The following is a 20133-nucleotide window of genomic DNA, read 5'->3' as shown; positions in this document are numbered from 1 at the left end:
TATACTCAAAATTAAAAAAAAAAAAAAAGACATGATCACTATCTCTTCTCCATGATGCACAAATTAAATTAAAGCCACAAAAACACACACACACACACTTGGTATATATATATATATATATATATATATTAATGCAAACTCACTTTTGCAAAAACATACAAAATCAAATTCTTGGATCCCTTTCCATCTAAAGTTATTTCAATTTGGTGTTCCTTCCATAAAAGGGAGTTTATAAATTTGACTAAAATCGGAAAGCAATGCTGCTGCTACAATATTAATTAACTACAAGTAGGGTATGTATGAGTTTGAATGCACTCTTTCTTCTTTATTTTTCTTGATTCTAATTGCATCTACAATTATACTCATCAATAGAATCTAACTATATATGCACAATCACATCTATATACATATATATATATATATATATATATCTGTTATGTTGTTTAGGTTTGGGGTAGGGGGTGGGGGTCTGGAATCATTGTTTTTCCTTTGGTTAGTGTGAATGTGTCTTTAAATATTTAGCATGAAAAAAGATTAATTAAAAATTAGAGTTACTATGTGCTTTTCTGCTTGCTTAAGGTCACTGTCATCAAAAGAATTAGAAGATGCCCACCAATTTAATCTTTTCGCCACTTAGTAACTAAAAAAGCATATGTTTTAAGGGTCCAACAAACTTTACTTATATGTTTAATGTCTTCACTATCACACACCTTAATTAATTAATTAATTAATGTTTCAAACAGAAGCTCTATTATATATATGTGTGTATATATATATATATATCATACTATAGCTAGCTACGTATATCCAGTAATCTAGACCGGGTTTGACCAGATTTAAATTAATTATATGATAAATATAATATACTTGTTGTGTGATTCGTATACATTTTATGAAAAGTAACCAATCACATAACAACTATATCACACTTATTATGTGATTGAGTTGATTCGATCAAATTTGATTTGAGTAAGAATTTTTCATCTATTAATAAGCTAGTTTCATGGTAAAAATCATTCATGAGTTAATCATAATGAGTTTTTCCTAGTCTAGGGCAATCTCTAGGCATCATCACATCCACATACCCTAGATTGTATATGTCAGAGGGTACATTATATATGTATACAGTCAACCACGCACAAAGTAGCAATGCAAAGACTAGCCTGAGGTTTTATGCATGTGTGTGTTTCTAATGGTCATCATGTGATAAGTATAATACGAAATTACTGTAAGTATAATATATTTATTATATAATTTATAGAAATTTTTTTATTCAAATTAGGTTTGATCGAGTCAAATTAATTATGGGACAAGTATATCATACTTGTTATGTGATTAGTTACTTTTTCTACATTGTGCACCAATAATTACACGACAAGTGTATTGCACTTAACATATAATAGATTCAAATTTGATCGAACCCGATCCGAACTAAAATTTTTGTGTGAGTAGTTGTGATCAATCAAAGTTGATCTAATGTGGAAAAGAGCAGGTTGGAAGTTGATAAACTAACTTTAAACACAAATATTCTTAAAATCACCCGCAAGAACAATATTATAAAAAAAACAGTAACAAGAGGAAATGCATGCATACTCACTCACAACCATTAGTTTAATTAATAGAGACAAGAACAAAGAATTCTTGATTGGAATCAGAAAAGAACATTTTAGTTAGGCAGACTTCCATTAAAAAAATTTGGCTTTTCTTTTTCTTCAACTTCAGTAGCTTTAATTATTTAAGTGTGTCAGGTATACTAATTATCAAAGGAATGGAGGATATGCATGAACCGCAGAGACTAGTGATGATCAATATATATAAGTAGATATTGGATGGAAGTGGGGAATTGTCAAGTTGATCAAATCTACTGATTATTGACATTTGAATAGAGATGTTTCTGGTTACAAATTTTTCTCTACTTGATACCAAACATTATGTTTCAAGATTTGGGGTACTGATGAAAGAACTGTGAACTAGTAGCGGTAAAAGCACAAAAAGGGCTAGGATATGGAGAGGAGGTTGTACCAGTTGCAGTAGCAGTAGTACTATTGACAAAGTGAGTCTGCTCAAATAAGCCAATACCAGCAGAACTAGAGCTCCCTCCAGTCACATAATTCCCGGTCCCATCCGCCTCAGGCCCCTGGTCGTATAAAATGCCTGTAAATACGTGACCTCCGATGCTCACCGATGTCTGATACGCATACTGATCCACCACATTGTCCATTGAACTCACTCGAACGCATCGGAACACTGCCGGAAAGCTCACTTCACCTGGAAAATCCCCTTCCTCTAACCCTAATTAATTTGTGAAGAAAAAACAAACAAAAAAGGAACATGACAAGAGTCCAAGCATTTGGAAAACATATCTAGCTAACCAATATTTTTATATGTATATATATACACCAAAATCTGAGTTTAAGTATGATGTTCTAACAAATCACACAAGATATGAGTTTATAAACATCATCAAGAAAATTTGATTTTTGGCTTTTTCTATGTGTATTACTGTATTCCACCATGGCCTAGCATATACTATATATAGCATATTAATTACATGAAGCTGTTGCTAGGGTTTGTGGGGTTTCCTACTGTGCTACACTCACAGCTTGCTTTCTTGATCAATACAACACATGATCTGAGAGAAACTTGAAAATAAAAAAACAATGATTACACCGCGTAGTGCGTGTTTGTGTGTGTTCCCTCAGTGGATCTGCTAAATCTAGTGCACTGTGTGAAGAGAAGAGAAGAGAGAGAGAGAGAGAGAGAGATGCATATATATATATATATATATCTACATATGTGTAGTGGTACCTAATAGTGCTGGATTCTGCTCTCTGAATCTTTTAGGGTTTGATCCATGGTGCTGGTCCTCCACAGTGTCTGAAATCTGGTGGTGCTGGTGCATTATATGCTGCCTGGGACGCCGCCGGGAAACCGGGACCCAAGTGCTTTTAACGTGGGTTTGACACTCAAACCCTCGGCTCTTGCAGCAGGTTCTGCACCTCAAGTGTTCACAGTCTCTCTTGGCTTGATTTCCACAGTCTTGACACCTGCTGCTTGATGACGAACTACTGTTTATCCCTCCAATCTCTTCACTTCTCATCATTCAAAAAACAAAAAAAAAAAAAAACTCAAAAACAAGAACAACAATATATATATATATATATGGGATCGATCCCTCTTACTCTTTCAACTACACAAACACGATTTTAGCTAGTTCATATTCTTTTGATCTATATATATAGATTCAATATTTCAAGAAATGGGCTCTTTCTCCATCGATCAATAGAAAGGAAGAAAGGAAAGGGACTTCACTCTGATGAGATATGATGATGATCAGCGCAGAAAAAGAGAAAAAGAGCAAATAAATATAAAGGGTTTTCTTCTCTTCTCTTCTGTTTTGTTTTGTTTTTTTTTTTTCTGGATAGTGAATTTAATATAAGATGCAACTTTCTTATACACCTTTTCTTGTTGTTCTTCTTCTTGCTCTTCTTCTTGGTGAGTTCATATCATGGCTCACTGCTCAAGTGTACTATGCTGCCTTTTTGGGCTTTGCAAAGTACTACAAGTATTTGGAGTTATATTTCTGAAAAGGATCTTCTTAATTCTGTCGTCCATACGCACTACCTCTACAGTGTGTGTTAGATTTCCATCTTTTTTACTCTTCAATACATACATACATACATACATGGGCCAAACAGTAAATGCAAATTGAACCCCCAACTCACAACTCTGCATATTCAAAAATAAATATTTGTCTAGGATGATCAATTATTCAACAGGTCAGGGTGAAAATCACGGCGGGAGTGGAAGCCTGGAAGATGGAGGTGGCGACACATGGTGTAAACGTCTTAAGTGCAGCCACTGTTTGCTTTCAATCAAACAACCTTAGCAAACAGTTGAGAGTTGATGAAGCAAATAATAGTATATTGATTCGTGCATTATTAATTATGCGGAAATAATGAAGGAAGGGAATTTCCCGATTGTATGGTGCATCCATCAAACCCCCCCCTCCCACCTTTAGTCATCAGACTGACACATTTCACGTCACCCAATTGACCGACCCACCCCTCAGTAAAAGTACTTACTTCCCCGCCCTAAAACTCGCACACACATATCATTGATATTGACCTCTACAACCTCCAATCACCTAACTCTGCCACAATTTAATATAATTCCCATTTTTACTTGTATTTATTTATTTCTTTTTCAAGTTTAGAAAGTATGTTTAATTTCGCAAATAATTCACTGCACACCAAATTGGACTCCAAGTCAAGTTTGCCTTGGGCCTTGCTAGGCCTAACTTGTTTTGTTTTAATGGGCCTTGCTACTCAAAGTTTAGACCCCTTTCTAAATGAGAAATATAGTAAACTAAAATGAGCTTTGTCAAAATTTATCGTAATTATATTCGACTTCTAATTAAAAAAAGACATAAAATCGAATATTAATCCCAAATTTCATCTATGTTTCGATACTTTTTCCAAGCAAACACAACAGCAGATTCAAAGACAGGTTTGGGTTCAACATCGCCCCTTTTGCACTGTTTGTTTATTTTGGGTTTTCTTGATGGAAAGTGGGTATCTTTGTTACAAGTAGCAACTTGAAGAAGCTCAACCATCTGCACCTGCGTACTTGAGAACACATAACCAGCAAGAAGAGACGACTCTCTGTTTCCACGCTCTGTCACTTATGCGCCTTTTGTATTGTACATAAGTTGTATTTTTACGTGAGCACCTTTATTAGTTGTAAACAAGTTTTATCATTTTCAGTAGTTATAGATTAGTCAGAAAGTTGTTAGCAACAGTTTAATTCAACTCCCACCTGATTTCTTGTATGTAATGGAGGTGACTTCCATGAATGAAATTCTTCCTTCTTCAAAATTAGAATTTCTATCTTGTTACAATCTTCTCCTTTTACAACATTTTTTTATACTTTAAAATTTATTATAAATAATAAAATAAAAACTAATACATGATATTTTTATAAGATAAATAAACAATTTGAAGATATCATCTACACAAATAAAAGTTAATATAATACTACCATTTGTGAATAAAAAAATATCTCTACTTTTTGTATTAGTATAAAAAAAAGATGACAGGATCTCCGTTGCACCATTGAGACAACATTTGGTTAGCCATCGATTTAGTTGGGGAAAAATACATTAATGGCAAACAAACAAAACCCATTTCGAAATTGGATTCATATGTCGAGAGCATGAGATGCACTAGAGCCCTAACACTCAGTAATATTAGGCCTGTAGTCATTAGCCACAGTAACGCAGGCCCTTTGTTTCATTTACATCTTGATAATTAATTCTGCCTCTCCACCTGCCACCATAACAGCATTGACAGCAAATTATCAATCGACGTTGGATACGTTCTCCAACACCAAATTGTCAATCAACCTTCACTGCTTTTTCAAATGTCGAATCATATATATAATAATTTACAAGAACAAAATTAAACATCAAATATTTATAAAATATGATGTGTGTAACTTAATTTTAAATTGTATTCACACCACACAATAAAATATATATACTTCCCAAATGGGATGAAGACGTTTGAGATCCCTACCTATAGAAAAACCTACAAGGAAAGAATAGGTAAGAATATGAAAATGACTTGTCATAGTCGTTTAATGCCTAATTTAGAATGATAAATAATTTAAATAGTAAAAAATATTGAAATAACAAAAGTTATTATTGACGTATTTGAATAACAAATATCTAAGATTTTTTAATGATGGGATGATTATCATGAATCTATACATATTTGAATTTGGATCATATTAAAATTGAATCGAAAAGATTCAAGTAACAAAAATATAAATCTTAATATATTTTCTAATTAAATGTAAGTGAATAGCCGTACGTCAACTTTATCATTAATTCGAAACTAAAGATAAATATTATACAGCCACAATTATAAAATTCGAACCCACGAATTTAAACTACCGTTAAAACAAAAACCTCAGTGGATGGGAATAAGAGTTGAAGTTTTGAAGAACGTGACTAATGCGCTCAACTAACAGGCGGTAAACAAATAAACACGCACGAGGCGAGGCGTGACCCTCACAAAGACAAAGAAAAAAAAGAAAAAGAAAATAATATCAGCCAGCCAGCTCTTCCCCTGACAGTGATGTTCTGATTGATCTATTATTACTATTACTGTATTACTACTATTCAATTCATAATTTCACATGCGCAGAAAATTGGAGAGTGTTCTTTCTTATAGGCAGTAGATACGAAGAGAGTAGGAGAACGAGGTGAATCAATCTGACAGTGGAATATGGGGGAGCGGGGGAGGGGATGCTGTCCGCCAATGGATCTGATGCGGTCGGAGCCGATGCAACTGCTCCAACTCATCATCCCCGTCGAGTCCGCCCATCTCGCCGTGTCTTACATCGGTGACCTCGGCCTTATCCAATTCAAAGACGTTCGTAACTTTTACATTTTCTTTTTCCTATTTTTGTGTCGTTTGAATTGATTTACTCGCGATGTTTTCTGGTTTTGCGTTGTGGCTAGGGTTTTTTTGTTCGATTTTTACCGTTGACTAATATCACGGCACTGTGAATCTAGTGATTGGGGATGATTTACTGCATTAATGTTGAAGAGATGGATATAATCAGACATAATTGCCTATTTTTTCTTTAATGTGCTCTAGATAGGGTTGCTGTCGAGTTGCTGGCGATGATTAGCCTTCATGCGTGCTTGAGTAATTAAACTACGTGTTGCTTGTTTGGACTTACAGTTTTGAAGTATGTACCGTAAGTAGCAGGATTTGACTCAGCAGCTTATTCGTAAAATCAGGAGGATGTTGTAGGTAGATGAAGAGATGAAGATCTACTAAGATGTTGCTGTAATGATTCCAGTGATTAATTTGGTTTCAATATCTGTTTACTTAGTTAAAGTTCTAGGTACAGCTTTAGTTGACTGATGCATACCTTTGCGTGTGCTTCAGTAAGTGGAGACTTCCGTATGTACTCATGGATACGGCAACCTTGATTTTTTCTTAGAGGGATGTTTTTAATTATTATATTTGTTGGTTCAGTTGTTAATGCTGTTTGTTGACAATATATTCAAGCTAGAATTGCTGACATTGCAACATGCTCTGTGACTAAAACTATTAATCTTAGGACCACTGTTGGTCTGGAATGTAAACTTACCACGATCCGGATTCATACCATTAAGCTTAGAACTACTATTCCGACGTAAAACTACCATCTTCCTTTCCACTAAAGCAATAAGGAAACTACTATGAACTTCTTTTGAACTTCCCAAAACAAATTATCAGCTATGGTATCCCTAAAATACACAGCTGCTTGCTATTTAAGTCTTAATAATTTCGATGCTACCGGCTGTAAAGTAATTGGCCCTGTGATTAGGATAGAGAAGGAACTGCAATGGTCTTAAGCAAGGGATTTCAGCGGAATGTCTTGTTTGTGAGACTTTTAATCTGAATCATAATGAATAATAGTTGAAGGATTAGTAGTTGATTAATGGAGTTGTATGCTCAATCTGAAGTTTGGGCACACAAAATTCCGTAGTTTGCTGGTAAAAGGTGATAAAGAAAGTTCTACATTGTGCATGGTCAGATGCCGTATGGGGTTTAAAGCTTAATAATTTACTAAAATGCTGTCCCTTCACCTTAAGTTGGAGATATACTCGGTAAATATCTCAGATGTCTGGAAGGAAATAATGTTGTGCTTGAAAGACAGGTAATGCACTGTTGAGAACCCATGGTTTCAACCATCTCCTTAAAAAATTCAGAAGATGAAGCTATTGGAAAAGCAGATAAATAGGGAAAGAGGAGAAACTATCTGCTTACCTTTTCCACTGCATAAGTATGCAAATAGTTAGATCACACATATTATACATTATGTGAGCAAGTGGTGTGGGTTACTTGATCTTGCGATTGACCTTGTTGATTTAGGAGCTGCTTCCATTCTCAATTTCTATAACAATTACATTTTTACCTTCTGCTTTTATGAGCTTCTTCAGCTTTTCTTTATGAAATGATCTGTTGTATTTCTTTCTCCTCTCAGCTGAATGCAGAAAAAAGCCCCTTCCAGAGAACATATGCTATTCAGGTAAATAATCTCAAGTAGTTTCCTTTTGTTCTGACCTGATTCCCTTTGATCAAATTGTGAGGTTGGAGGCAGGTACTGGCACTATTACATTATAGTAAGCAATTATGCAGGGAGTTTCTTTGATATGCTACATTTACGAATCATTTGGATGCATTCAATTAGAAATAAATAGGAAGTGGAATTCTAGGAACTGTATCCATTTTCTTGTTGATTAGATTAAGATCACTATTAATTCTATAAAATATAAGTGTTTTGGATGATAACATTAAGGTTTAGGTTAATATCATAACACCCGAAGACCTAGGTTGTGACTAGCTTATTAAGGATGGTGGTATTGCTTAACCTGAACCACATCCCTTCTGGGAACAATTAGAAAACCATTACTCTGAGTTCTGACATACAATAACAATATGCTATTCCATCTTGGCTACTGCCATGTATATACTGGGATGTTACTGCTGTTTTTTAATATGAGACTTATTACCCATAGATGTTAGATTTGTCCTTTCTGCAATGTCAAAGTTTATTATTCTGATAGAGAAGTTGTGAGATTGTTCATTGTTTGTCTCTTTTGAAGATCAAAAGATGTGGAGAAATGGCACGTAAATTGAGATTCTTCCGGGACCAAATGTCAAAGGTAGGGTTGACGCCTACAGCAAGATCTGCCACCCAAGCTATTACCAGTTTAGATGACCTTGAGGTATCTTATCTTTAGCTATTTATAACTACCGAAGTTTTGGTATTTGTTGGATGTGCTTAACCGTGGTTTCATCTCATTAAAGGTTAAACTTGGAGACCTTGAAGCAGAGCTAGTTGAGATAAATGCAAATGGTGAGAAGTTACAGCGCTCCTACAATGAACTAGCAGAGTACAAGCTTGTGCTTCAAAAGGTATAGGCTTTTTCGGTTTCCAATGCTCATATCTTTGCAATACATTCTACTTTGGCTGCAAATCGTTGAGGAGACATCAAGGGTAAGCATGAAAGAATATGAAACATACATCGTGCTATGGTTGTGAAGAGCCTAAAAGCCTTCCAAACAAATTTTCCATCCAAAAACTCAAAATGTATGTTATTCAAAGCACTGGAGTAATAACTTATCAACTCTCTTGACAAGAACACTAGTTAAAGTAGATAGAACACCAACATATTTGCGTTATGAAGTCTTTGCTGCATCTGCATAATCAGAGTCAAGGAACTTGTTCCATGTTCTGTTGTTTAGCACTTAGTTTTTCTATACTTCTAGTCTTTGTTTCTTTTTTTCCCTTAAGAGAACATGCATCATAGTTTTCTATACTTCTGGTCTTTATTTGCGACATGCTAACATGAATGCTATGTACTGTCTTAGGCTGGCGAATTTTTTAACTCTGCCCTGAGCAGTGCTGAGGCCCACCACAGGGAGTATGCATCAAACCAAGGTGGGGAGTCCTTGGAAACTCCCTTATTGTCTGAGCAGGTACAAGTATTTGTAGTTACATTTAACCCTTTTGAAGCAGGTGATTTCCATCTGTTATAGTAACTGAACTATTTGTTGTTTCCTAGGAAACGTTTGCTGATCCATCCAAGCAAGTTAAACTGGGATTTATTACAGGACTTGTTCCCAGGGACAAGTCTATGGCATTTGAGAGGATTTTGTTTCGAGCTACCAGGGGTAATGTGTTTCTGAAGCAGGCTACAGTGGATGAGCCCGTCATTGATCCTGTATCAGGAGAGAAGGTTTGTGTCCCTGACAATATACTCTTACTTTACATGTTACCAGCAGCTTGAAGCTTGAATGATTTGCGAAGGTGCATTCTGTGCGCAATTATCATTGTGCTCATTCAAAGAGTTAATAATGACATTGCACCCTGAAAGCATGTTTTGCAAGGTGTATGCATATCTTTTCTTTGGTCCTGGCTTGGCATCAATATTTACTAAATGGTAGGTGATCACCATGCTTCAACTTGCTCCGCTAAAGAGTTTACTTATAAAACGGTTTGTTCACAGACTTTTGCAATGTGCCGTACTTGCACCACAGGCTCATGCCATTAGATATCTAAAATCACTTATATAGCTAAATGTTAAATGATCTGAGCCGATTTTACTTTTAATCTGTACCTGCAGATGCATTCTAGATCAATAGAAATGATGAATCATTTATAAAATAAGGATGATATTCATCCAATCGGTTGATAGTGAGATAAGTGGGAACGTAATGCTGCAAGTTGATGCAATTTCTATGTCCTGATACTTCATCCCCATCTGTACAGAGACATTCGATGTCACATTTAACTTGTTTTGAATCATAAGGACACAATAAAGAACTTATTTTGGTTCTTATGACACAGGTTGAAAAAAATGTATTCGTAGTCTTCTTTTCTGGAGAAAGGGCTAAAAACAAAATTCTCAAAATATGTGAAGCTTTTGGAGCAAATCGTTATGCTTTTACTGAGGACCTGAGCAAGCAATCTCAAATGATCACTGAGGTATGAATTCACTTATATTGTTTAGGCATAGCCAATTCGCAGCCCAAAATGTTAATTTCCTTTTTCACAGCATTGTTGCACTTGTTGTACTGCTTGATTTCCTTTATTTATATCGTGATCTTACTCACTTGGACCAGGTTTTTTCATGCCTATATGGTATTTCTTATTAGGCCCTAAAGATTCTGTTTTTTCTTGTTTAGAGTTTACATGTATCAATTGTCAAGAAGTATAGCCTTTATAATTTCAAGATGAAATTTGGATTCTGTACTCTGCTTAGAACTGAACAACACTAGACTGGAATAAACGAAGTCTAGTGGTTTGACTAATAAAGGGAGTAGTGAGTTCAGGGAGTTTCATTCAGCTTCTTATTCCGAAATTGTTGGTTTTCATCTATACTTCACCTATCAACTTTTCCTCACATTTAATTAAGTTTTGCTTTATGTTAAATTTGAATCCTGCATCTTTATTTTCTCTCCGTTTTGGTCTCAGTTGAGACATTGGATTTTCCAGTGAATATGAATTTGGTTGAAAACCCTCTCTACTACTTCAGGTCTCCGGCAGACTATCAGAGCTACAGACTACAATAGATGCAGGACTTGTTCACCGTGGAAACTTACTTCAAGCTATTGGAGAACAATTCGAGCAGTGGAACCTCTTGGTTGGTTGCTCACTATTTTAGCTTAGTACTTTTTATTGATCAACTATTTTAACCAAAATCCAAAGTTACTTGCATGTTTCTTGATGTTCCTTTTGATTTATTTGTCAATGCTTTTTTGTGCATTCATTGATTGATAAAGGTGAGGAAGGAGAAAGCTATTTATCATACTCTGAATATGCTGAGCATTGATGTCACCAAGAAATGTCTTGTGGCCGAAGGGTGGAGTCCTGTTTTTGCAACAAAAGAGGTAATCATGTCGTACCCATGGGTTTCTGAAGCCCTTTTCTTTTTCTGGTTTGGTGGCATGTCTATCGCTTCAAGTGGTAATGATGCATTGTTTCACATTCTTTGGTCTTGCATAAAACATGAACAGTTTTACATCGTGGAGAATTTTTCTTTCTGCAGATTCAGGATGCACTGCATAGGGCAACACTTGACTCAAATTCGCAGGTTGATTCTATTTTCCAAGTCTTGCACACACGTGAGATGCCGCCAACCTATTTTCGAACAAACAAATTCACTTCAGCCTTTCAAGAGATTGTGGATGCTTATGGGTGAGTTTTCCTCAAGATAAATTAGATGAAGTTATAACTGCTATTGTATACTTTGAAAGGATTAACTTGTCACTGAGCAAGTAATCGTGTCAACGGTTAGTGAAAGTTCTGTTTGAATAACTATAGGAACTTTTGCCCTGTTATTCACTTCAGTAATCTACTCGTTCTTGGTTCTTGCACTTGACCATTTAAGGTTGACTGACATGCCAAACGTACTGTAAAACACAGATAACAGGATGCATCTTTTTATATTTTTAAAGGGGGAATATAACCATGGATGATTGGTCTCGGCACCTTCCCTTTGCCCTCCCTCTATGCTCCTTTTGACTAAGAACAGAATGAGAACTTCTTTGCGATTGGATGGGTAGAGAGATGAAGAAAAAGGTGGAGAGAATGTTAGAAACATATAGCAGTCTTGAAGGGCATTTCAAAGCTCTAATCTATGTAATGTGAGCTTGAGAACAGTCTGATTTCTGATTCAACTAGCCTTCGATATTAACCATTCTATCCTTTTGAGGCATGTAAAATTCAAAACTGTCCAATCTCCAACTTCAATACTTTTGATGAAATCATGCACTGTTTGATAAACTTCGTTGTTTTTCTTATATCTTGTAGTTTGTACCATGTATATGTATTTTATGCCATTAAATTGTCATGGCAGAGTGGCCAAGTATCAGGAAGCAAACCCTGGTGTATTCACTATTGTCACATTCCCATTTCTTTTCGCCGTGATGTTTGGAGACTGGGGGCATGGGATATGCCTTCTACTTGCTACATTATATTTTATTATCAGAGAAAAGAAGCTCTCCAGTCAGGTAATTTATGGTTCTCTGTTTAGCATAGGAATCATTTGTGTTTTAAATTGATTAGTAACTGTAACTTGTATATCTGTTACGTCCGTTTTCTTGTACTTTGCTATTATCCTGCTGAATATGTCATCTCATTATTCTTAATTTTGCTATTTTCTTGTATCCTGCTAAACTGTTTTTTGTTTATTATTTTGTTTTGTGAAATAGATATTTATTAGAGCTTTATGGCAATGCTTGGGTGGTATTAAGTTTTTTATCCATACTAAAAGTGCGCTTAATTTTCTTCATCTACCGGATCTAACCAGATATTCTTAATTTTTATCCATTAGTAGCTAGACTTAATTTGCATGCTAGTACAGTTTATTTTAGCTCGTGTAATTTAGTCTTTTGCTGCCTTCAAATGAACTAATATTTTATCTCTGAACGTGTATGAATTCAGCTACTCCCTTGACTATGGATGGTAAATTTTTATGTGGATCCCCAAGATCACGTATTAGCTAGCTTTAACTCGTGAAGATCGTGCCTGGAGATCTACATAAACTTTGAGTACTGAAAGTTTTATCATATTTGTCTTCTCATTGTGCACCTACTCGGCACGAAGTTTATTGTGCAATGTTCTAGTCCTTTTGATTGATCTATATTAGAGTTTGAGCAACAAATGGAGATCAATATTTGCATGCAACTGGCATTTTTAGCCAACAGCATCTGTGTGAACCTGTCTTGCTATGGATAATTTCTTATATAACCCTGTCCCTGATATTCTACTGAGGATATAATTTTTTACTATAAACATTAAATTGGCATTATATAGGATTAGTGCAAACCTTTATGTTTGTTAGCTGGAAAATCTTGATAAAATTTCCTGATTGACAGTTTACTTGCACTAGCAATGACTTTTATGATGTCTGCAATCGTCAAGGTTTTGGCTTTTGTGATTGACATGATTAAATTACTCTCTGCAATTGCAGAAACTTGGAGACATCATGGAAATGACTTTTGGTGGACGCTATGTCATTATGTTGATGGCTCTGTTCTCAATTTACACTGGGTTGATCTATAATGAATTTTTCTCCGTGCCATTTGAATTATTTGCTCCTTCAGCATATGTATGCCGTGATCCAGCTTGCAGGTATCTGATGGACTATGTCACTGTTAATGTTGTTTTCTTTGTTGCATCTGTCTCATGTATCTGAACTCTTGCTGCAGGGATGCTACTACTGTGGGCTTGATCAAGGCACGAGACACTTACCCATTTGGGGTGGACCCAGCATGGCATGGTACACGCAGTGAGCTGCCTTTCCTTAATTCATTAAAAATGAAAATGTCAATCCTACTTGGAGTTGCGCAAATGAACCTGGGAATAATATTAAGCTATTTCAATGCCCAATTCTTCAAGAATAGCCTAAATACATGGTAAGTCGATGATTAAACTGATGTTGCTGATAAATATATCTATATTACTTGCATTTAGAAGTATCCTTGAATTTGTCCATTTTTATTTCATAATGTTTGGAAACAGTACTCGAAGTATGTCATGAGTTTAATTGTCTTGTCTGCTTATGTTACTTTTATGCTGTTCCAGGTTCCAATTTATTCCCCAGATGATATTTTTGAACAGCCTCTTTGGCTACCTTTCTGTCCTTATCATCATTAAATGGTGCACAGGATCCAAAGCTGATTTGTATCATGTGATGATCTACATGTTTCTAAGTCCAACTGATGAGCTTGGTGAGAACGAGCTTTTCCCTGGTCAGAAGACAATTCAGGTTGCATAATCCCTTGAAGGAAAAAAATGTTATGCCTATTTATTACATATTATATCAAATACCACAAGACACTCTATCTTAGCCTGCTTTCCAATTTGATTAAAGGTCATTGCATCCATCTGCAGATTGTGTTATTACTATTGGCTCTTGTCTCGGTTCCATGGATGCTGCTTCCGAAGCCTTTCCTTCTGAAAATGCAACACGATGTATGGACTTTCGAACACTTTCTTGTTATTGCATTTATTTGTTGGAGCTTAAGTTATCTATTTGTTTCACCCATTTTCTATCGGCTCTTTTAGAGGCACCATGGAGAGTCATATGCACCCCTTCCAGATGCAGAAGAGTCTTTGCAATCAGAAGCAAATCATGATTCCCATGGTCACGAGGAGTTTGAATTCAGTGAAATTTTTGTACATCAGCTCATACACACAATAGAATTTGTGCTTGGGGCAGTCTCAAATACAGCTTCATATCTACGTTTATGGGCTCTCAGGTATATGCTATCACAACCTTGAATGCCTCAAACCAGTAACTTTCAATATGCTGAAGCATACTGAAGCAAATACTATCCTGATGTGCTTTTAGTTCATTATTGAAACATACTGAAGCAAATATAGATTTGGAAAATCTGGATAGGGAATTATTCTTGAAATGTTTGCTTGCAACATGAAAATTTGTCTTGCGATTTGTATATTTTCTCCACCGCATACATTATTATTTACAATGGCCATAAGGATTAGCTGATGGAAGAAATTCAATGAGAAAAGAATTTCCACGCATCTGTATTTCCCTTACTAATGGAAGGCCCAAGAGCTCTTGTTTCACTTTTTTTGTTTCTTACCGTTCATGCTGCATAATATATTACATGATGCTAATTGTCATTTTTTTCGTGGGGCTTCTTTTCCTTCCCATTTTTTGTGGTTTTCAGCCTTGCCCACTCCGAATTGTCCAGTGTGTTCTATGAGAAGGTTCTTCTTCTTGCATGGGGGTAAGTTGATTTATTTATACATGTATTTACTGTCTCATGGATTTTCAGTTGTATACTACATATCATATTGTCCTCATCATTGAAGATTTTTTCGCACTTTTTGTTTATCCATGAAGGGTATGATATATTAGTAGGTTGACTGGTTATTAAGCATGTGATGTATAGTAATAACAAGGGAATCTAGTTAGAGAAGGAGCTAGAACTGATGACTTCGCATGTTGTAAAGTATATAAATAATTAGTAAAACAACAGAAAGTGCAATGTTAACCTATATGAGGGGAATGATGGCGTAGTAATTATATGGATAAGTTCAATAGAAACTTGGTCCTTGCTTTGGGGAATGGAGACAGCATCCGTCTTATCTGATGAGAGTAAATGTATCAGTCCTGCAAGTCTTTTTCTATTTTTAGTGAAAATGGAAACCAATTGACCTCTTTAAGTTGTTTTTGGTGTTTAAGTCATTCTTTAATATATGTCATCGTCGACAAGAGAGAGTTAAGCTGATGATCAGATCTCTGGGATCAGCTCTTGCTAATGAAATATTGCTGTTTAGTCCCTCATCACACACTTTCAGATCAGCTTTAGCAGGTCTAGAATTCTCGATAAAATGCAACGATTGGCTTTCGAAGGTCTAGAATTCTTGATAAATTACAATGTATACTAACTGGTTGCAATTACAAGAAACCAACATAGGTTGACTCTCTGCTGCAGGTACAACAATATAATTATCCTGATTGTTGGCATCATCATCTTCATTTGTGCGACTGTTGGAGTGTTGTTGGTGATGGAAACACTTAGTGCCTTCTTGCACGCGTTAAGGCTTCATTGGGTGGAGTTCCAAAATAAGTTCTATGAGGGAGATGGATACAAGTTTTATCCATTCTCATTTGCTTTGCTTGATTACGAGGAAGAATGAAACTACACGACAGAGTTACAATTGGAATAATGATTTGGTGGTTGAATTTGCATGAATGTGGATGTGTTTTCTTGATTCTTTCATTTGGATTTGATGCGTAGAGGAGGCCGATATAATTTGCATGCATGGAAGTAGAGGCTTTTGCGTTTGAGTGCCTGGCAAACAAACACCCCCGACCTGTATCATTTGCAATTGAGAGGAATAAGCAGGCTTATTTTGAGGCCTGAGTTTGCTATGTTATATCAGCAATGACGTACATGATGTAATTTATCGTTTTATTATTTTATTTATGCAGCTAGCATGTGGACCTTTGTACTTGTAAGCAAAAAGGAAAGATTTGACAGTTTCCTGTTTTCATATTTACTCTTTTAATAGTTCAGTTATAAACTCAATAAACGGGCAATTATTGCGTGCCTAAGGTGCTCAAGTACCAAATATGTTGAAGTTTCGGTCACAGTATATCTCTCCTAATTTTTAATGTGATAGCTGATCTGGAATATCCATCAGAGATGTTTTACTTAATAGTTGGCATGAATAGTATCTGATTCCTTTTCTTGCATACATGATAAACCCAAAACCTTTGGTATCACCTTGTTAAGTCCAGGCAATCGACTGTTTTACGGAGAGGGAATATCAAAATGCGAAAAGAAAGAACATGCCTAGTTTCTTGGGCATAGCAGGAGCTGGAAGAAGCAAGTTAGCATCACGCTTTCGCTTGGTGTGTATTTGCCTCATCATTCGTCAACCTTCATAAATAATTACATTTTGATTGTTCAATCACAGACAGATCCATCATCGTCTACATACGCAAGGCAAGTTGTTTTGGTTGTAAACAATGCTCTGAGACCTCTATCTACATGGAATGAGGTGGCAGTATTTAACAATAATTCATATTCTACTCTCTCGTACTAACAGCTGCAACAGTTGAAACCATCGAGTCCACTCCACAAATATTGCGGCCTCTACAGATTTTATAGTAACCTTTTTCTCCCCATTTTTCGCCCCACGAATTTTTGATGATCCAGTAAGGTTTCTCCTTCCTTCGAATGGGAGCATAGCCAGCTTCACCATAACCAACCAACAATACACCGTGATCCAACCGTTTCGAGCATATTAGTGGGCACGAAACTCCTCCAATGTACGTCTGCATGTAGACTGCATTGATAGCCACTGCATTGGAAATGGAATCACTGTCAGAAACCATTTTTCTTACCAAGGCTTGTGGAAGGAGTATCAAGTAGTGCAAGTAGATTATTTTTTGTTTTCTTCTTGGAAACCACACCTCGTTGCATGCAATATACAGAAAATAAAAAGATAGTATCAAGAAAAGAAAGATAAAAGTGAAAAAATAAATGAGTCACTTAGACAAGGTGGATAGAACAGATACCAGCAAGAGGACCATTCTTGACAAGATTTGCTGCAATTTGTTCTTCATCAATGGGCACGACACTAAAGTTGGCAACCTTTGCAGCAATTTTGGTCTTCTCAAATTTGCAAGTTCCATGATCAGTGCCAGTGTATGGATAATCTTCTTCTCGCATGAGTCCACCGGCTTTAAGTGTGTACTCAAAAGCACTATTCATCAGTCCGCCATTGCAGCCTGAATCACATGAACCTTTCTCTTCTGGGTCACACTGCAAGAGCGAAAGCTTGATTAAATGCCATAGCATATTAAAGTAGGTTGATGTTTTTCTTGATGCTGTTCTGATATATTCTAAGTTTAGAATGGAAGATGAACAAATATAATTGTCAAACAAACAGTTTCAGACGTGGAGATATCTTTTATGGATAACCGTGTGTTTTCAAACTGCTATCAATTAAGTCAATAATTTCGAACTATTTGATAAAGCAGTATGTTTCAGAAAGAAAGAGATCCATATAGTCCTGTTGCTATTAATCATTTTAAGAATTTTGCACATACTCATCAGGACTTGAATCCACAACCACCAACTTCAAACCCACAATTTACTAATATATGAAGAAATTCATCAAAACTCTCCAACAGAAAATATACCAAATGGCAGATTGAAAAATAGATAACAAGGTTATCCACCTCATGATCGCAATCCACAAGCTGTTGCTCGCTGAGGCTCACAAGTTTTCCCCTCGCCAGGAAGTTGGCGCCTTCCAATGCTCCTGTTGTGCTAAACGACCAGCATGATCCACAAGAACCCTAGCAACATGCATTTTGGAATTATGACAGCCATCAGATAGCACTGAGCAATATTTTAGAAATGACAAAGTTAAGAGCAAAGACATGACTAACTAAATTAAGCACACAAATCTAAGTCGATGCCTTGAAAAGAAAGAAGCATGTAAAGCAAATAATTTCCATTGGCAAAACATAGAGAGGAAAAGAACGGTCTAGTTAATGAACTCCAGAAGATTCCTTGATTTTTGCTGAAACATGCAACCAAATTATCTTAACTTGAAACTTAAACAATAAAGTATCAAAGATACTTATTGAAACCAAGCTCCATCAATTTTGGCTAATATTCCAAATATCCAAAAACCAATCGAACTAAAAACTGCAAAGCAAAACCTATTCTATGCTCACCTGATTCTTCACCGGCGTAACAGCACCATGATCTCTTCAATCGAAGTCCGTCGGTAGATCATTCGTTGGTAAAATCGGCGCCTTGTTAGCATGTGAGGGGAGACGAAGCCTCCTATTGATGCCGAGGAATTGGTGACGGAATTCGCGGGGTGTGAGATCGGAAAACTGCGTGACGCCGTGGACCGCAGAGGGATCGAGCTTCTGGTGTCTCCTAGCGAGGTGCAGGTTAGCCTTGAAGACCGAGAACCTGTAGTCGTGCTCCTCCTGAGAAGCATACGACTTGCCAAATTTCCTCTTGAAGATAGCGAAGTGGTAATCGGCATTCAGCAACGAGTTCTCATCAACGACTTCGTCATCGCCGTGGTCAACGACTTGACGGATCAACGGATCGTCGCTCCCGACGACGCCTTCAGCGACGTTAGCATCGGCAATGGAGCAGCCAAACGAAGTCGCGATGAGGAGGGAGGAGAGAAATAAAGGAACGAAGCGTGAAGCCATGCCGTCTATCGAGGTCTTTAGTTACTCTCGTTCCCTAATGCGGGGGGGGGGGGGGGAGATATTTATAGAGTTGTGTAAGTGGTAAAGGTGGTGAAAACCCAATGGGAAGCAGAAACGTGTTAAAAGGAAACGGTAGTGGTGGTGTGGCTGAGTGTTTTTTGCTTTGTAATGGCCACCGGCAGTTGTTCATTTTTGGTTGGATAGGCAACTTCATTTATTCTTTTTTGCAACAATTTAGGGAAAATTATTTTTTAAATACCAAAAGACAAATTACATCTAATTCAAAAGTTTTAAAAATATAAGCAGAATCCGGATTTGAAATCCCAATTCCGACACAATTTTTTGGAAAAAAAATAATATCAATTTTTTAGGATATTTTTGGGATTTCAAATCCCAATTTTGCCTATAGTTTAAAGCTTTTGAAATCACGCTTTTTCATCATTTTTCTTGTTTTTTTTGCATTTAAGAAATAATTTTACCAACAATTTATAGATTACACAAATAATGAAGCCAAAAGAGGGAATATAATAAAAGCAAATGAAGGAGTATTAAGGGTTGAGAGCTGCAAAAATTAAGATTGAATTACTCTTGTCTAAAATATAATATAATGTTAGTATATATGCATTTTTTAATATTTAAATTATGTAATTTATGCCTTTTCAATATCCTCTATTGTTGCATGAGGTTAGTGGTGTTAAATTGTTAATGAATGATTACAGTAGTAATATTTGTAGCTTTTTTTTTAAATGACAATTACGCATATAATTACATCACTAACTCAATAAATAAATTAATATATCAATGTAACCAATACATCAATATGACTAAAATTA

General features: G+C 36.0%; 3 protein-coding genes and 1 pseudogene across 4 annotated transcripts; 1 reads left to right on the top strand and 3 right to left on the bottom strand.

The window, feature by feature from the left end:
* Positions 1–1830: 1830 nt before the first annotated feature.
* LOC105169910 (protein SHI RELATED SEQUENCE 3) lies at positions 1831–3451 on the bottom strand. Its single transcript, XM_011090464.3, has 2 exons — positions 2809–3451; positions 1831–2292 (listed from the first exon to the last, which is right to left on the bottom strand). Exons 1-2 carry the CDS (start codon positions 3101–3103, stop codon positions 1937–1939), a joined length of 651 nt encoding a protein of 216 aa, XP_011088766.3. The 5' UTR covers positions 3104–3451; the 3' UTR covers positions 1831–1936.
* Positions 3452–6073: 2622 nt separating this feature from the next.
* On the top strand, positions 6074–16602 carry LOC105169682 (V-type proton ATPase subunit a3). The gene is made up of 18 exons (XM_011090157.3): positions 6074–6437; positions 8047–8091; positions 8669–8791; positions 8874–8981; positions 9438–9545; positions 9632–9805; positions 10417–10554; positions 11105–11212; positions 11352–11459; positions 11618–11766; positions 12428–12581; positions 13544–13704; positions 13782–13988; positions 14158–14341; positions 14467–14547; positions 14641–14834; positions 15270–15329; positions 16041–16602. Exons 1-18 carry the CDS (start codon positions 6291–6293, stop codon positions 16243–16245), a joined length of 2454 nt encoding a protein of 817 aa, XP_011088459.1. The 5' UTR covers positions 6074–6290; the 3' UTR covers positions 16246–16602.
* A 394-nt stretch (positions 16603–16996) lies between these two features.
* Positions 16997–19330, bottom strand: LOC105169681 (cysteine proteinase). 2 transcript variants are annotated; one of them, XM_088883143.1, is made up of 4 exons: positions 18803–19330; positions 18299–18461; positions 17633–17879; positions 16997–17415 (listed from the first exon to the last, which is right to left on the bottom strand). In XM_088883143.1, the coding sequence occupies exons 3-4, from the start codon at positions 17826–17828 to the stop codon at positions 17141–17143; spliced, it is 471 nt and encodes a 156-aa protein (XP_088739269.1). In that variant the 5' UTR covers positions 17829–17879; positions 18299–18461; positions 18803–19330; the 3' UTR covers positions 16997–17140. The 2 variants fall into 2 exon arrangements, with proteins under 2 accessions (XP_088739269.1, XP_011088458.2); XM_011090156.3 differs by having other exon boundaries at positions 18299–18418.
* On the bottom strand, positions 18839–19300 carry LOC148787372 (cysteine protease RD19A pseudogene; annotated as a pseudogene).
* Positions 19331–20133: the final 803 nt, after the last annotated feature.

Source organism: Sesamum indicum, linkage group LG8 (genome assembly GCF_026168435.1).
Source record: "Sesamum indicum cultivar Baizhima isolate 11 linkage group LG8, ASM2616843v1, whole genome shotgun sequence".
In the NCBI taxonomy this organism is placed as follows: Eukaryota; Viridiplantae; Streptophyta; class Magnoliopsida; order Lamiales; family Pedaliaceae; genus Sesamum; species Sesamum indicum.
The sequence above is the reverse complement of the archived record's forward strand: the minus strand, read 5'-3'. Positions and strand labels throughout refer to the sequence as shown.

What these genes read in the sequence shown, in the direction of transcription:
- LOC105169910 (XM_011090464.3), bottom strand. Translation starts at nt 3,103, where the DNA reads ATGATGAGAAGTGAAGAGATTGGAGGGATAAACAGTAGTTCGTCATCA. An exon ending in GCAGAATCCAGCACTATTAG is followed by an intron (nt 2,293 to 2,808) that starts GTACCACTACAC and finishes CAAATTAATTAG; the next exon opens with GGTTAGAGGAAGGGGATTTT.
- LOC105169682 (XM_011090157.3), top strand. Translation starts at nt 6,291, where the DNA reads ATGGGGGAGCGGGGGAGGGGATGCTGTCCGCCAATGGATCTGATGCGG. An exon ending in ACAAGCTTGTGCTTCAAAAG is followed by an intron (nt 8,982 to 9,437) that starts GTATAGGCTTTT and finishes GTACTGTCTTAG; the next exon opens with GCTGGCGAATTTTTTAACTC. An exon ending in GTTCTTCTTCTTGCATGGGG is followed by an intron (nt 15,330 to 16,040) that starts GTAAGTTGATTT and finishes TCTCTGCTGCAG; the next exon opens with GTACAACAATATAATTATCC.
- LOC105169681 (XM_088883143.1), bottom strand. Translation starts at nt 17,828, where the DNA reads ATGAATAGTGCTTTTGAGTACACACTTAAAGCCGGTGGACTCATGCGA. An exon ending in CAAGAATGGTCCTCTTGCTG is followed by an intron (nt 17,416 to 17,632) that starts GTATCTGTTCTA and finishes TTTCCAATGCAG; the next exon opens with TGGCTATCAATGCAGTCTAC.